The sequence below is a fragment of the Protopterus annectens genome, chromosome 12.part0, assembly GCF_019279795.1.
Source record: "Protopterus annectens isolate FY-2018-M chromosome 12.part0, PAN1.0, whole genome shotgun sequence".
Lineage (NCBI taxonomy): Eukaryota > Metazoa > Chordata > Ceratodontiformes > Protopteridae > Protopterus > Protopterus annectens.
The window spans coordinates 566,253,874-566,272,665 of NC_056746.1; the positions used below are offsets into that span (position 1 = coordinate 566,253,874).

The 18,792-nt window shown below is 38.0% G+C and overlaps 1 protein-coding gene across 1 annotated transcript in view; it reads left to right on the plus strand.

Annotated features, from left to right (window-relative positions):
* Positions 1 to 18,792, plus strand: part of BAIAP2L1 (BAR/IMD domain containing adaptor protein 2 like 1) — an 815,478-nt gene that overhangs the window by 307,779 nt on the left and 488,907 nt on the right. The window contains exon 6 of the mRNA XM_044089700.1: positions 9,342 to 9,479. Coding sequence (XP_043945635.1) covers positions 9,342 to 9,479 — 138 coding nt within the window. The remainder of the gene's footprint in view (positions 1 to 9,341; positions 9,480 to 18,792) is intronic.

Genomic DNA, 18,792 nt, shown 5'->3' on the forward strand with positions numbered 1-18,792 from the left:
CTGAAGACCTTGAAATTTCCTTGTGAGGAACCTTTGTGATCTCTCCAATTGCTGCAGGTGCTTGGAAAGGTACATACCAAGAGAGGCATTGTACTCCATTATTGGCCTGATGAAGGAAGAGTAAAGGGAGAGTATAACTTCTTTTTTTCTGAAGGCAATGCTCTTACTTATGAGATAAGCAATACAAAATGCCTTTCTTACCAATGTAGAGGCATGGTGATCAAAGGTAATGTTGCCTGTGTGCCCAGGTCTCTCACCACTGAGTGCGTACTTAAGGTGCTGCTATTAATGTGGCAGTTAGCAGGGACATTGCTCTTACCAAAAGAGATGACAAACTCAATGCAAAACAATGTATTAAGGCCATAATGTCAGACAAACTAGGAAACAAAAGTAATAGTGAAAAGAAGAGAGGAAAGATGGATAAGACAGACACAATGTGAGAGCTAGGCAAAGTGTGGTAGTTGGTACAAAAGGTTAAGGTTACACACTGTTAACAAACTGCTTCCTGTGCTACATGGTTTGATTCTGTGAGACTTCATTTGCCTACTGTATGACTTTGAGCAAGTCTGTTAACATGACAGTGCTTTTGGGCATTTGGGAAATTGGTCTAGGTTCCTTAAAGGTCTCCTCTCCTGCATGCTTAGTAACTGTCTATAAACCTGTAAAGTAGATTCTAGCAAAAAAAAAAAAAAAAGTGAAAATCTTCCCTGCATTCAAAAAAATAAGGGTACTTCTTTCCTGAGTTCTCAAAAACCATGATCAGAAGCCAGGGCCAAGAGAACCTGAAGAGTGACCACTGACCCAGGTGCTATAGACTTTTAACATTTAATCAAGTTCCTACATAAAAGGCTTCTTGGATACTTTGAGGCTCAAAAATCAAAACACAAACAAGGCAAAGCCCAAAACCAATAAAGGTTCACAAAAACGTACCACGGCATAGTTTTACAGCTGTAACAGGCACGGTAAAACAGAACGAATAAATATAAACTTTAAAATACAGGCTTTTAATGGAAAAGTTAAGGAGCTTTCGTCCTGAAGTATAGGACTTCTTCAGAAGTAATAAATAATTAACAATTCTTGTTTAAATACCCCACCTGGGAGGTCACATGACATCAAACACCATAGCAATTTTAAAAAATATACACATTAATATAAACCCACCCCTTTTTTTTCATAGAATAGGCAACCATGTAAAACAAGTAACACACTCTACCATTATAGCTAGTCTATTAGAAGTCAAACAGTTATAGCCATCAACAAATAAAATATAAAAATTACCTTTCAAGAGTTTTTAGTTTTACCAAACATGTTATCGAACAGTGTTCATTCAAACCTAAACCACTAAAAGCATTTAGGTAAAATTTCCAATATAATTCTCTTGCTTCTAGTCATCAACAAATAAAATATAAAAATTACCTTTGAAGAGCTTTTAGTTTTAACAAATGTGTTATCCGACAGTGCTCATTCAACCCTAAACCACAAAAAGCATTAAGGTAAGGTTGCCACTGTAATTCTCTTGCTTCTAGCCAAAGAGTGTAATTTCCACCCCTAATATTAGGTATTATTTGCTCAAGGACAAAAAACTTAAAATGATGGTCAGGGTTAGCCATAATGTGTTTTGCTAAAGCATTGGTGTTCTTGTTATTCCTTATGTCATAGATATGCTAATATATACATTGTTTAAAAACCGCTCCATTTTCCCAACATAATATGCCCTGCATAGCTGACATAATGCAGCATACACCACATTTTTTGAAGGGCAGTCATAATTGTCATTTTAATCAGTAAACCATTCAAGACAAAATCCACTTCAAACATCACATACTTACAGTAATGATAAAAAACACATTTAGTCATACCTCTTAATCTGGTACAACTTGTCTGCTCCAGAGGGAATCAAAGCCAGAACCCCAAGGAAAAACAAGCTTCCCTGGTGGACATCCATCATCCACAAAGTTTACAACAAACGCAAAATGTTGCTGTCTAAGAAAACTAAACAAGGTCCCACAGTGGAAAAGCACCCTCCTCAGCCTCAACAGGCAAATAAGACGTGTCAAATCATCGAAGGGTAAGTTTGAGAAAAACTTAGCAATTACAGCTAAGGATAACCATAAGGTCTTTTACAGCTACTTACACAGCCTAAAAGGTAGGACCTAAGCATGTGCTGAACTAGTGACTAATGGAATCACAGACACTGATTCCCCCAGAGATAGTGAACCTGCTGGCAGACAGATTTGGTGAAAATTTAACTCCCTTTCCCCCCCAAACTTATCACAAACCTTGTCCCCAACTTCCCCCTACACTACATATCCGAAGAGCAAGTCAGTAAAGCCTTGTCTGAGGCAAAATGGCATCCCAGGCTGTCTTCTAAACAACCTAAAATATGAACTAGCATCACCATTCCTGCAGAATGGAGAACAGCAACAGTTATTTCCCTCCACAAAGGTGGCTTAGCAACAGATCTGGGAAATTATAGACACACAAGTCTGACCAGCCTCATCTGTAAGGCCATGGAACTTATTCATCATGGACCTCATAAATAAAGACATAGATGACCTCCAAAACCTGGATCCATCCCAGTTTGGCTTCATCAAGGGCAGATTCTGCCTGTTAAATGTGGATTTCTTCGAGAATGTGACCAGGGCCATTGACGAGGCAAATTTGTGCACACAGCATGCCTGGACTTGGCCAAGGCCTTCAACACAATCCCACAATCCGGCTTTACCAATAAACTTAGCAAACTGAATTTAAACCCCTTTGTTTTAAGATGGGTTGCCAACTGGCTCACAAATAAAAGTGGGTGACTCCACATCAGCCAGCAGATCTGTCACCAACAGGGTACTACAAGGGTCAGTGCTGGGCCCCTTACTGTTTGTTATATACTTCTCAGAAGTTCAGCTGTGCCTGACCAGGTTTGCAGATGATTGCAAACTGGGTACTGTTACTGAATCCCCAAATAATATCAGTATACTTCCGCAGGGTCTTGAGCAGACCAAAAACTGGTGTCTTAGTCATGGTCTCAAACTAAATGCAAAGAAATGCATCATCAATCCCTTCGGTAAAAACAATGTCCATTCACAGTTGGTAAGGGATCTGGGATCACAAGTAGACTGTGACCACCATGTGTCTACTGTAGTAAGAAAAGCTTTCTACGTAGCACACTTGGTTAGCAAAGGCATTGCCTCTAAAACAAAGGAGGTTATAATCCCTCTATACTCATCATTAATCAGCCCAATAATTGAGTATAGAGCCCCCTTTGACATGTACCATACAAAGCACCTGCAGCAATTGGAAAGACCTCAGAGGTTTCTAACAAAGATGATCAAGGGGCTCCAGCATGTGCCTTACACAGACCGACTAAAGTCCCTGTCACTATATAATATCATGTAGACTTCTTAGGGATGATTTATATCTGGTTTACAGAGCAATCTCCAACCCAAACGTAATGAATTTGCTGCACATCCGTAAATCAAATGGGACTAGAGCCATCCATTCCAGGGACCTAAATATGGCCTGCAGCTTGAATAGGACATGTTAGAGGGACAGATTTGTCTCCCAGCGACTGACGCATCTTCGGAATAGACTGCTAATTTGTGTGAAGCAGAGCACCTCTATGACACTTTTAAAAAGGAAAACCAAAAGCCAAAAGATGAGCCAGCAAACTGCGAGACTGAAATAATGTTCATTCAATGAAAAAACAAACCGGTTTTGGCTGGTATACACCACAGCCTTCCTCATTGTGACTAAAATTCATTGAAAATTATATTTTATAGATGTATTTTAATTGAGTCAAACCTGTGATTGGGTAATTAAAATTGTTCCTTTAATCCAGGTGGGAATAAACCACCCAGTTTAACAATCCACTTCTTTTCTTTTGTATCAAGAATGTAATGCCATCCTGCTATGTTGGGTTGAGTCCCTTTTATAATGTCTGACCATGAAACTGAACTTGGCAGATAAATGTTTTGTGGAATGTTTAAATAAAGCACTACTTGTTTTTTTTATTCCTCATGTCACTAGTGTGTTCAGAAATTCTCAGTCTAAGTGGCCGTGAAATTTGACCTATGTAGAAGGTGCCACAGCTGCATGTAGCTAAGTAGATCAGCCATTCGCTACTGCAATTAGCAAAAAAGTTGATGTAAACTGTGTCACAGTTCTTACTTGTAAATTGTTTGGACTTAAAAACTTTGTTGCAATGAGTGCAGTGACCACATGGGTAACATCCTGTGAGCACCTCACCCATTAGTGTAGTTTGTACTTCTTGAGAGGATGTTCTGGAATGTGAATGTTTATAATGGTTGAAGTGTGAAGCTAGATTTCTGCCCTTACGGAATGATAAACAGCATCTGTCTGATAGAATATCAGTTAGGTTGTGATAACTCTAGAATATTCCAGTGTCTTTGTACACTATTGATTAACAAATCTGAATTCCTACCATAAGTAGTCACTAACCTGATAGGTGACAGCCTGTGCTGCTCATGTTATTTATATTCCAAAGGTCATCTCTTTTGAGTGCATTGGCCCATTTGCTGGCCTGTAGGACATGTCCCATCTGATAGCCCCTATCCCTGAATCTGCGAGTCAGATCCTGTCTTTATTCTTGAAAAGTGGAATTCTTGGAACAAATACGTCTCATTCTAATGTACTGGGATTTGGGAATATTTTTTGTTTTATGAGGTGGATGAAAGCTGGATGCATGGAGGAGGGTGTTATATTAGGGATACTTCCGGAAAACTTCAGTACATAAAGTGTGATCTGATTTCCTAGAAATAGAAACATCAAGAAAAGTGATTGTGTTTGCGTCAAAGTTATCCGTGAAGTGTAAACCCCATTTATTTCCATTTAAATATTCAATGAATTCAGACAAATATTCCACATCTGACCTCCATACCATCCAGCAATCATCCAAATAACGCCCCCATATGTCAATCTCTGTCAGGTACAAATTATGGCCTGCATCGTAAATAAGATGATCCTCAATAAAGGCCATAAAATGGTCAGCATAAATGGGGCAAAAGATGCCCCCATAGCCGTCCCCTTAATTTGCCAATAGCAGGTGTCCTGATAGAAAAAGACATTGATGGTTAGGACATGCTCTGTCAGGCCTAATAAAAAGGTATTGAATCCTGGCTGATACAATTCTTATTTATTTAACCAGTATTCAAGGGCCTCTAAGCCAGCAGCATGAGGAATGTTAGTATAAAGGGCACTGACGTCTAGAGTGCACATCAACCATTCGGGTTCAAGATGGGTGTCTGAGATGATTTTGAGAAATTCAGTAGTGTCTTGTATACGTGACCTGACCCACCTCAATAAAGGTTTAAGTTGTTTAGCAAGAAATAATGACAATGGCTCAATAATAGAGCCTCTCCCAGACACAATTGGTCTCCCAGGTGGTTTAACAGGATCCTTGTGTATTTTGGCCAAAAAAAAATAAACTGGCTCATGGGATCTTTAATGGTAAGATGTGGCATGACTTTGTCACTAATGATACCTTCTTCCTTAGCTAGTAACAGAAATTCATCTATCTGTTTTTTTAAACTTAAAGGTGGGGTCCAGGGGCATCTCAAGATAATACTGCCTGTCCTGAAGTTGTATTTTTGCTTCTGAATCATATTGAAGCCAATTCATTACCACTACGGCCCCACCTTTATCAGCAGAAAGAATGACAATGTCCTTGTTGTTTTGTAGTTCAAATAGTGCATCTCTTTCAATCTTTGAGAGATTGTTTCGTTTGTAAGTAAATTCACCCTTGTGATAGTGTAGATCTTTGAGAACAGTACTTTGAAATTGGTGTACTGTGGGATTCATGGGAGGCATATACCTAGATTTATGATAAATGAATTCATTATCCACACCAAGGTCAGTAGAGTCCTCAAAATGCAATCTAAGGCTTATAAGTCTACAAAATGACATTACATCTTGTGCTAAAAGATCTTCAGTAACCAAGAAGCCAGGAATAAAATTTAAGCCTTTATTCAAAAGTTCAATTTGTTGATTTGATTTTTAAAATTATTCTTAAAACGTTTTTGTAATACTTTAGAGCTTTTCTCCCTGGGCCTCTGATGAAAATGGGCACCTACTCAGTTTGACTTTTCTGGTAATCAAATGTCAATTAATGAATAAAATAAATATGTATGTGATCTTGCTAGTTTTCCTTTTAGGGCTACACCCAATACATCTTCTCTTGTTTTTTGATTTTAATTAAAGTTTCTGTGTGCTCCATTGGGTCTGTGTCTGCTACCTCATTGTGGGATTATTGGATTTACAGTGTTTGCTTCTTTGAGGTGCTTCATTCTCTGACTCAGTTGTTATTTATCATTATGTTACACAACAATGTCGTACTCCACCCTCTGGAATGATTGGAGCTAGGCATCAGAGATTCTATAGACAGTGTCCTTTCACCTTCATCAGTCATTAAAAAAGGAACTTTGGTAGATGGGCCCTGTCAGCGTATTCAAAAATGTGCCTCTTCTTCCTCCTTCATAAACTCAGCATCTTATTGCAGACTCTTTGGTTGATGCTTGAGGAGACCACTGCAACAGTCTGTGGAAAGCAACTGGTCTCGACAAGGCAGTTCTATTCATATCAGCCAAAAAGATATAAAGGTAGTGTACAGGGTTACAGGGTCTTGAAAGCTTTTCAGGACAGGTTCATTACAGGCTACATTAACAGTAGCTCAAGTAACGGGACAGTTGTATGCTGCATCAGCAGTTGTAAGTCCTTCTAAAACTTGTCCATCATCTAAGACTTCCAAGATTATGCATGCCTACCTGGGATTTAAATTTCATGTTGAATAAAAAAACTGTATATTTGAGCCAAATGACAGTGTTCATTAAATATCTGCCTTAGAAAACACTTTTTTTTTCTGTATTCTGTAATGTTGTAAGGAGTGATTTCAGTGACAAGCTGTCACATGCAAAGCACTTTCCACGGTCTTTCATAATGAAAGCACACCTCTAAAAACAGATGCATCTTTTATGCTCATGGTAGGCTCAGCAGTACTCTTTTCATATTACAATGTTTTATTCAGAATATCTGAGTGAGGTGTTGCATCCCATGCATATGATAGATGCATAGAGACATTTTTTTATTGTATTTTTTTTGCTATGATAAGTGCATTAAGCCTTTATAAAGGGTTCCTATTACCTGATGGAATGTTAAGGTTAGCGAATACCTAAACGTCAGTCTGGTAATAGCGAAAGCAAAAAACCATGAACGGCCAATTTAACACAGGGAAAGAATTCCCTTGGCTGTTATGCAGATTTTTTCCCTTTCCCCACTGTAAAGCTATCTAGAAGTTGGTATATTTAGTTAGGGGGGGGGGATGTAGGGGGCACAGCCCCCCACTTCATTTTGGTTTACATTTTTTTTTTTTTGCGGCCGAGGGAATTCATTCCCTACATTAAATCGTCCGTTTGCGGTTTTAATTTTTCAATATTACCAGGTCGATGTTTAGATATTTGCTAACCTAAATGTTCGATTGGATAATATAGATGCTTTATAAAGCACTGCTGGATGACATTATAGTACTGAAGCAAGAGTTTCAGCATCATACTTCAGAAATATTTCTTCATGAGGCAAAAGGAAGCTGTCATTTTGGCTAATGTCCATACTTTAAACAAACAATGCATACTAGCCTCACCTTCAATAAATAGTGGAAGTTGAAGTTATGCTGTAAAGGTAAGACAGGTTTTGGCATGACTGTGCTATAAGGGCACTTTTAGGTAGCTGCCCACCTCATAGTGTAACCAGCTACTTCTTGAGATTCTGCCAAGATGTCATAATCTACCTTGTGCAAAAAGGGATAGTACAATGTAGGCATTTAAGGTACTTAGCATAACAGATCTTTGAGAACAGGGTCAGTGTAACAGTAAAGAATACCTCTTTCTTTCCTTCTTTCCAGATAACTTGTACATAGTTACAGTTGTAGGGTCACTATAGCAGTAAAGCTCTCCTCCCATCTTTCCTTTTTTGTGGAAATTTGTACTTAGTTACTGTTGTAATTCTTATAACACTTGGGCAGTATTTCTTAGTCTTACTGTATTTTGTGCTTGTGGCCAAATTCTGGTCTTAGAGTTAGACATTTTCCTTCCACAAACACACTTCTGTACAAGATCTGTAGGCTTAATGAACCAAAGAGATAGGAGAACAAACTAACATGCATGATTGTCTTATATAACGTGCATTATCATTATCATTGTCACAAGAAAAAGCTGGAATGCATGGGTGTCTTACGCAACTTGTATTGTCGTCATCTTCATTTTCCCAACATTTGCATTGGTCTTTGCAGGAAAGATAGCCACTACTAAGAAATATCTGGCCATATCTTTGAAAATGGAAAGTAGGTGAGCCCAAATTATACGATTTGGTCTTAAAAGGAGTACAAAGAGAGGATCTACTATTATGGTAAGTACCTTAGACAGCTGTATGTTTCTTTCCAATTAGTTGCATTATTTCTTTATCCCCAGTTGATGGGAGCATAGGAGATGTAGTGTTAAACGCATCTTGAATGCAGAATAATGATTCCAGTTTGATTTTACTATTGCTTTTGCAAGCTTTTAAGGCTAGGCTCATGTAGACTTCTGCAACAGCATTATTTTTTTGTATTGTAGTAGCTGTGATTGCCTTTTGTGGACAGAAGAAAAGAGTAGGACTTGAAATGCACTTATAACTGAGATGGAAACGGTCTTCTGTGCAGCTGTGACATCATGGAAAGCAAAATGCATAGTATAAAAACATATATATTTTTTCATCACTGGTTTTAGGCCTGCTGTCTACAACCCATTCTTTCTGTCTTCACAGCAGTGGCCTTATGGTCATTCATCCCTTCGCTGAGGTAAGAGTCCTGTCAGTTCAGTTGTTCCCCTTCAGAATTGAGAGTTGGGTGCCAGGCAGACCATCATTCATGTGAGGGTTCTCCAAGTGCCAACTGTGATTGGTGGATTCTCTTAGAATCCTAATAGTTCTAGGGATCTCCTTATGAATGCCTCCATATTCCCTGAGATGGCACTACCCAGACATGCAGGTTGTGTCACCTGTCTGTTTTACATAGGTCACACCACCCACCTCCCCTCTGTATTGGTGAGCTGGCAATGGCTTTTCATTCCACCCACCCCTGCCTTAGTCGTTATAGCACCTGGGTCACTAATTGAGCCTGGGTTGTAGTCTGGGCTCTTTCCCTCTATACCACAGGCAAGGAATGTAAAAACATATTCTTGAATGCAGAATAATGATTCTGATTTTCATGCTCTGCCTATGTTTCAAATGTAAAAGAATATTGTCTCTGAGTGAAATACTAGTTATAGTATATGATTGTTTAAAAATGTGATTTTTCACAGGCAACCTTAAAGAAATATCAGATTGAGCACCGAAGTAAACTTGACTCATTGGAGAAGTCTCAGACAGAATTGAAAAAGCTAAGGAGGAAAAGTCAAGGTTCAAAGAATGCAACAAAATACGAAAACAAAGAACATGAGGTTGGTATGCCTTTGTATTGTATCCCATTGATAACACAATTGTCACTTGTACCCACTGACAAAGTGGGAGACATGCATGATGCAGTGTCTAAAATGCATAGCGCCTGCATAATAAATTGCACCAGGTTTGCACTACTGTGTATCAGCTGCATGCATTCAACCAGGAATAAAACTAGGCAGTATCAATTTGTGTTTTTGATGCATATTAGTGACTTTAGCTCTTTGTGTTAATAATGTAATTAAATGTAGTCCTTATTCTCTGAGAAGTATTTTATCTTATTTACTGAAGAAAAAAACACTAAGGCATTCACTCCATCTTCTGCTTCCCATTCAGAGTCAGTGCAGCTCCTGCTCCTTTAAAACAGGTACGGGCATCACCCTTCTTTATACCAACATGTTTAATTTTTCAGTCTTGTTTCTGTTTACACTTGAATATACACGTGCCTTAAAATATACTGCCTTACGTTAAAAATCACCTGTAATATTTTTATAATAGGTTTTGTACATTTTAAATAAAACCTTGATGTCATATTATTGCATCATAACTGTAATCTGAAAATTTAATGTTTTGGGGTGTATGGATTTCTTTCTGTATTTTGATATGTGTTTATTTATTTTCTGTAAAACTTGGACAGTGCTGGTATCATTTAACAGTATGTCTATAATGCTGGGTTCACATTTGTCTCGTGTGATTTTGGTCAAAAGACTAAAGCCCAACTGACCGAGCAGAGTCATCCACGAGTAAACCACCAAGTACCCACAGTAAGATACGATTAATTAAGAGTTGTTGAATGACATTATTAAAAAAAATGTTTACATTTTGAAATAATGCTAGTGCATACTGTAACTTTATTTTCTGTTTTTTTCACTGAAACTGTGCATTTAAATTAGGATGGATGCTAATTTTCTCTAGTATATTTAACAACATTGATATTTATAAAAAGTGTTAAAATATATTTTCTTTTTGCTAAACTGTGCAGCAGCATTATTTAGAAAGCAGTTATGTCTTACATTTTTCCAAGTACAGTACTGTCATTTAACCAGAATTCAAGAAACCAGAACTGTCAAGCAACCAGAAAAAAATCAAAGAAGTACAGTATAGTATGAACAGTTCAGTTTTTCAGGTGTTGCGCTTTCTGTTTTCCCTCGGCAAAAACATACCTTACATTTTTAGAGTTTTAGAGTTTTAAAAAGGAAGATGCAAATAAATTCCCTCTCTCCCCAGCCTGAGAACAAGTCAAACCAAACAAGTCAAATCACTTAAAATGTCAGCACTCGCTCCATACTCAGGCAGTTTGCATCCTATTACACATTCTCTCTCTAATTTCTCACACACACAACAGCCTCCAGCTTTCATACATGCATTCACTTTACTGTTTCTCTCCAATCACTGACATACACTCTCTTCAGTTTTCATACATCTGTCTGATCTTTCACACACAGTCGCTTCTGCTTTCATACATACATTCTCTCTCTCTCTCTTCAATTCATTCAATTCCAGTCCACTCAGTGTGTCACTGAAAACCATTATGTTTGCCTTGCTTTCTAGAGGAGATATAAGTTTAAAATATTATTATTCTTGCCAGGCTTTTAATTACTGTATTTCAATGTTAAAATCAAATCAATACAGTGTTTATGGTATAGTATAGGGTACATTATTTGTTAGATCTGTTTTTAATAGTAACTGACAGACAAGCAGAAACTGTACTTATCTGGCATCTACCAATCCCCATGGGTGCCGGTTAACTAAGAGTTTACTGTAATGCCATTGTATGATCCACATTGTGTTTAGTTTTTAATTTTTTTGTCTGGGAAGCTTTGCTTTATACTGGATTCTAACCTCCTCTTGTAACAATATTATATCCCATGGTACTCTGCCCGATAGCTTGAATGACCATCTCCTAGTCTTCACAATTAGACACTGTAATAGTAACCAAAAACACATCAGTATTAATAGAAAACTCTTTACATTTCATAAGTTAACATTTCTGAACATACAAACTGTATAACTGGGTATTACTTAGGATCCTCCTGATAGGTGATGCAGTTATAGAATTTAATAATTCTTTCTTAAGAAAACTTGACTTACTAGCCTCCCTTAGAACACAAAGGGTAAAAGCTAACCCTACCCCTTGGCTATCAAAGACACAAGACAACTCATGGTCCAGCAAAAGAAATCCTGGCATAAATGAACAAAAGAAAGAAAAATCACAAAATTGAAGTCCTATAGGAATCTGTGGAATCCAGCAAAATACAAAATCATCAGAGGTTAGAAAAATTTCTTGTCTGAAAAACGTACTTCAAAAAAAAATAACCTCAAAACTTTCTGGAAGTCTATCAAGTTACTAAACACTGGCCAGGCAAAAGAAACAACCCCAAATATACCAGTCTGAAGGATAGCATAGTTAGCCAATCTGTCCGATCTATAACCATTTCTGGCTGTACCTTCACTCTCTTGGTCCCATCATAAACCACCATATTCTGTTTGCTTTTAACCAGTCTTACAACTACCATAAAAAATATCTTCAACAACTGAAGTCCACAGCCCTAGTCCTTGATAACGTAGCTGGTGAATAACCTAAAAATGGCAGCCAATCTCTGTTCTTATCAGTTGCTCCATACTTGAAAATCAGATTCCATCACTGTTGAAAAAATCATACATTTACCTCTCCATAAGGGAGAACCTTCTACCAACCTCTCTAACCTCCAGTCAATAGCCATTGTATTTCCCTTATCCTAAGCATACACAAAACAACTTCTGAAACGTGTACTAGACAGTCAACTCCTTTCTTCCAGTCAGCATGGTTTCTGTCCACACCACACACTACAACTGCTCTGCTAAACTTTAATAGCTTTAACACAGTAATGAAGGGAACCTGGTCTCCACACTATTTCTATGTCTGTCTAAACCTTTGCGATGGTAAGTCATCAGAAAAATTCCTGCACAAGAGTAACACCATAGAGCATGCCCATACATCACTTCTCAGGTTACACAACTATATCACTAATAGAGCACAACTTGTCAAGTGGCAAAAAATTACTTTTGTTCTCTGCCTGTCAATATTGGGGTCTCTTGAGGATCTATACTAGGGCCACTATTCTTTAAGCTCTTCATCAGTGGTCTTCGCACTGCTGCCCATCACTCCAGCATTATTCTGATGCCACCTCGATCTGCTCAGCAAAAAACTCTCTCTAAACTCCAAGTCCTCACTCAGCAATCCTTCTCTATTGACAGTTGTGTAACCAACGCACAAGTATTCTTAACCCCCCACCAAAAATAAAGTTGTTATTTTTACACCAAAACAACTCTTAGCACAGATACCCACATTTACTATTACCTCCAGAAATAATACAGTTATTCAGCTTGTAAATTGGACAAAACTACTAGGAGTTATTACTGATGACCAGATTAAATTTGATAACCATATATTCCAGGTAATTAAAAAGAAGTCACAAGAAATTGCGATCACTGCACAGAACAAAAGCTTTCCTTATTAATGCTACCAAGAAACAAATATCCCCATATTTGACAAATCCTGCATTATGGTGCTCCAGTCCTCACAAACCTGCAAACCACACTGCTAAATAAGTGACAGCTGTCAAATTTACAACTAATCATCATTGTAGAGCACACCATTGTCTAGCCCTTAAGGCATTAAACTGGTTGGAACTACCACACCTACTGTTGCTACCACAAGTTTTTGTGGTGTACAAGTTAACTTACAAACATGAACACTACCCACCTCTAAACAACTCTATACCCCAAATAGAATATTAAGGTCCCAAGACAAATTTTTACTTAATATAGCCAAATCACCCAATACTGCAGGTATCTCCTTACATGTCTGTACTACTGCTAAGCTATGGAATATTATATCTTTATCCATTAGATCTATACTATCAGCTTGTTCATATCACATCCCAAGATCCATCTAGCAAATAAATGGCTTTGCTGCTGCACAACTCCAGGATTTTTCTCCACATCCTGTTGCTCTTTTTCTACTTAATCTCATTCTCTTCTCATGTGTCAGTTATACTCAGCTGTACTGCTCTTCTTCTGTAAGGCTACACTGCTATTACTATTGCTGAACAGTATCCCCCTTCACCAAACTATAATAACCCTATACCACAAGGTGTAGTATATACCTCAGACTATACACGTTCTATTTGCCTTTCCTACTCATCATGTCTACCTTATGACACTCTCTCGTAACCTACATTTCTTCTCTTCTTTTTCATCTGGTTTTGTTAAGACAGCCTCAACATAACATCACCAGATTTGTTACAATACAAATTTTTGTACACAGCGTTTCTCTCAACCCCTATGATAGCACAAGATCAAAACACTACAATATATAAAGAATAATAATGATAATAATAAATAACAAGACCTAAATCAGGAACACTGGCTTCAAAAACCTATATTTAGGCAAATAAGCCTCCCTTCATCTCTTTAAACTATGCTGCTCTTAAAAGTTTAAAGAGATGAAGGGAGGCTTATTTGCCTAAATATAGGTTTTTGAATAGCCCAGCCAGTGTTCCTGATTTAGGTTTTGTTATTTATTTATTATTATCATTATTATTCTTGATATATTGTAGTGTTTTGATCTTGTGCTTATGTATGTATATATACAAAATTTGCACAAACATATATTTTTAAATTACGTATTTATTTATTATTCTGTGACTTATACTTAGAATTTAACATTAATCATGATGTTACTTTTTTCTATTTTTAGTTTATTTACTCTTGTTTCAGTTTATACTGCTAATAGTACTGCTTAGTTTAGGCAAGCTGTAAGAAGATGGTTGTATGTCTTTAATTCTGAATGACTAAAGAACTTGCCATTTATTTGACTAATTAATTAAGCTTTTAAATTAGGGGGTATTTATATTACCTATTTGAGTTGTTACTTTTGTCTGAAGAAGTTTGTTTATTGTATCAAACGAAAAGCGCTTTACATTAAATTTGTTTTAACTCAGTTTGTTCGGGTAGCTGCTTTGTCTACATCAGATTTTTGTTTTTATATGTTTTTGCATATTACCTGACCATCATTCTATAATTTTGTTTACTTGAACACATTGATGAGACACATTTAAAAGCAGAACTGAAATAATGGAGCCTTGGCCTCTTCCACATAAATTTTCTATCTGTAGCAGATTAGTACTGTGAAAGTAAAGGAGACTTAAATTTGACTCCATTAGCTATAGTCTGTATTTATACCTTTCAGGGCTACATCTATTAAATATTTTTGTTTTGCCAAAGTGAAAATGTGCTTGCCGCATTAATATTTGTCACTTTGCTATTTGAATGTTCAGATCTGGTAAGTGTGTGTCCATTCTCTGTAACTCATAAGACTAAGGTTGTAGGCATTAGGAATGCTCAGCAATCCAAATGTTTGCAGGCTAAGTACCTCTGCCATTCTATAGTGCACCACACTTCCTCTCCTTCTTCTGAACTTTGCCGATGTGCTTGGACAATCTCATAAATGGCCTCAGGTTGCTTTTTCCTAAACTCGTGTATAAAAAGGATAGTGGGTATCTCCTCTTTTTTTATCAGCTTCTTCTGATAGATTGTTTTGTTCACAGTTTTTGATGATTAAAAGTTTCCCATAGCCAATTATCTATTGGTATTGGTCTATGCCCAATTTAATGCCCAGCCATTTTTGACTGTTGTTTTCTGTTGGTTTGAGCAGGATTTCCCTTCATAATGGCACCTTTTGAATCTGTCAGAAAAGTGTTGTGTTCTATCCGCTTGCTAAGGCACTTATGTCATTCCTTTGCATGGAGTTCATTCCTCTGTCTTTTGGCAGAAGAACATGTATGTATTCCTGATATTGTAAAATGTTTTGCTGTTTGGTACTGCATTTGGGCTGTCACCTTTGTGTGATCTGCAAAACAGTGGTCTTGTAGGTGTTCTTGTGAGAAGAAATTCCCTTCGTAGAAAAGGTATGATAAATGTAAAATTTGATCGGTAGAATTTCCAGTCATCTTTTACTGTGAAGTTTGTGCTGAGTTCTCATCCACATGCTGTCTTTGGAAAGGCAAATAGATTGCAGCTGTGCTTGTATAAGCAATGTTTGTAATCTCTCAGAGTTGTGAGCAAAAAGGTTCTGTCAAGCCCAGTACATCCTAGGCTTCACGATGAACTGAACCCTCAGTTTCAAAGCCAACAGTGTGTTTTGTACATTTAAAAGAATAGTAAGATGCAAATGTATCTGTGTGTCTCCTCTCCTGTATTTTTGGTGGCATTAGGAAATGTGGCACTTTCTGTTAAGAAAGTTCCCATTAAAGTAATTAAGCAGTTTGGTGTCTCTAGTAAGTGTAAAGTTTATGGAGCAGTCTGCCTCCCATGTGACTATGAAGGTCATTGAGCAGTCTGCCTTCCCTGAAACTATTAAAGTCAAGAAGCTGTCTGTCTTCCCTGTAACTATACAAAGGTCATCAAATGGCCTTCCTCACCTATAACTATAAAGGTCTTGGAACAGTCTACCTCACCTGTGACTAGAAAGGTTATAAAGCACTCTGCCTCCATTCTAACTGTTAGGGTTATGGAACAATCTGTCTTGCCTGTAAATGTAAAGGCCATGAAGCAGTCTCCCCCCCCCCATGGACTGTAAAGGTCATGAAGCAGTCTCTCTCTCTCCTGTGACTGTAAAGGTCATGGAGCTTTTGTTACTGTCACACTGTAAAGCTTTTTTTAGCTAGTTTCAGTGTGTGAAAGGTATTAACTGGAAGTTTACTCCATTTGTTAAGCATCTGTTTCTTCTGATTTCCAGCCAAGGAGTGCATCATATAACTGATTTGTTAGCAGTTAAAAACATTCTCTAGACTCTTCTTGCTCCTTTATCTGTTTAAAACTTTCATTTGATGTTTTTCTGCTGTGATAAACATTTCTGTAGTGTTTTCTGCCTAAAATAGTGTAGCTAGTAGCTGTAGCATAGCCCAGTTCAGGTTTGCTGTTTCTGGGCCTGGTTGTTTGTTTGCAGTGGCTGCTTGTTCTGAGCACATTTTCCAGGCCATCTTGGATTAGCAGAGGCCATTCTTCACTTTAGTAAGAGGATTGTGTTGATTGGCCACTGGTTGGTAGAGGTTGGCTGGTCTAGGGTTTGGAGTAAGCACTCATTGGTTCTTTTGAGCTTCTTTTAAAGTTGTTTCAGGTTTGTACCTTGTATTTAAGCCCTACCTTTGAAAGGATTTCTTCTTAATCACACTGAGCTGAACAGAGGAGGGGCACTGCTGATCCGTTAACCATTTATAGCACTTTTTATTGTCTGCTGCCTACTTTTTACTGTATTTTATTACTATAAACTAATCTGCACTGTTGTACTGACATTGTCTGCCTTACAGGGTCTGTTAAAACACTTTTGTTACTGTCACACTGTTTGTAAAGCTTTTTAGCTAGTTTCACTGTGTGAAAGGTATAAACTGGAAATGTTCTCCATTTGTTAAGCATCTGTTTGTTTGCTCTGATTTCATGCCAAGGAGTAGATCATATAACTGATTTGTTTGCAGTTAAAAGCATTCTGTAGAGTCTCCTTGCTCCTTTTCTGTTTAAAACTTTTAATGTCTTACTGCTGTTATTTCTGCTATGATAAACATTTCTGTAGTATTTTCTGCCTAAAGTAGTGTAGCTAGTAGCTGTAGCATAGTTTCCCACACTCTCTCCCTATTGTCTTGTTCTTAAACTTTGTGGTTTTGCAGTTGCCCGCCCTTGCTGTAAATTTGATTTGGGACACTTTTCCCTGTCCAGTGTCATTAGCTCTTTCTACCTAATACAGAGAGAACATTTGAGAAGGCCAACCCCCTTAGTTTCTTAACCTTGAATTATCTTCTGTTCCTCCTTCCTCCCTTTACACTTTACTAAAAAAAAACTTTATTCAGTTGTTTTTACAGTATTTGTGTTTCTTCCTCCTACTCTATTACTTCATCTTGTTTTTTCTGCTACTTTTTCTCTAAAGTGTTCAATTGCATCTTCTCTGCTGCATTTATTACTGCTTGTTTTTAGCCTGTTCAAATTTTAAGTGTTATTCTAAGCCTCTTAGTTTTGGTTTAAGCACGTTGTCTTTAGGCCTACCCCTTAGATCTCTCTGACCTCTCTCCCTCAGGTTCTGACAAATATGCATGGACAATTTCCTACGGTTTCTCCTGCCAGCCTGGGTAATGTGGGCATCCTGAGACAGTGTAGCAACTGCCTCATGTACATGGACAACTATCTACTATTACCACCTAGGAAAACAATTTGTGAGCGAAGAAGCTAGACTCTATGCTCTTTCCCTCACAAGCCAGTGTATCTGGCACTGAGAAGGTTGTCAACACAATCACTACACCTCAAACACCACTCACAAGTACACAACACACACCCATATATGTGGAGGTTCTCAACAAAAACAAACCCAAATAAAAGAGACCTCAGAGGCAAAAACACATGCAAACTCCACAACCCTCCACCCCACATACCATGCATAATCCGCACACCAGTGTCTCTCAACCTCTTTAAGGCCTAACCATAAACCCAGCATATTAGTCATAGGAGACTCCATTGTTAGACACAGAGATGTGTCTCTCACCAGGCTGTATAAGGAGAAAGTCACGGTTAGTTGTTTGTAAGGTGCCAGAATCTGCCATATCACACACGCACTCAAGTCTCTCAACAACAGGTACTGTTATGACTCTGTCATAGTCCATGTTTGCATGAACGACTTGTGATGTACCTCCCTGGACTATATAAAGAGAGACATGATTGAGCTCACTGAATGTGTGTCCCAGGCAGATATGTCCCTAGCCTTAAGCAGCATTCTAGCATCACTCAGAATGATGCCTCAGTACAAACAGAAAATGATTGACTTTAACAATTGGCTTAGTTTCTGGTGTCATTCCAGGGGGATCCAGTACCTGACAGCCTGGGCAGATATGCTCGACAGACCATGATGCTTTGCTAGAGATGGCCTGCATCTGTTTCCCTTGGGATTCAAACTTCTACCAAAGGCTCTTGCCTACCTCATAGTACCTTTTTTAGGCAATGCCATGAGGTCAAATCTACCAACATGAAAATTGTATCAAAATGCAAATTAAAAGTCATGCTGCTAAACGCTAGAAGTCTAAACATGAAACTGCACTCATTGCAAGCATTCTTAAGCCGGGAAGATGCTGACATTTGTGCAGTCACAGAAACCTGGTTCAAAGCTCCTGAGAGCACACCAAGCTATACCAGGTTGCTCATCCTATCATACATTCAGACCCCAAACTGTGGGCGAAAACAAAAGGAGGTGGATTTGCAATATATATAAAAGACATGCACACCTCCAGGCTG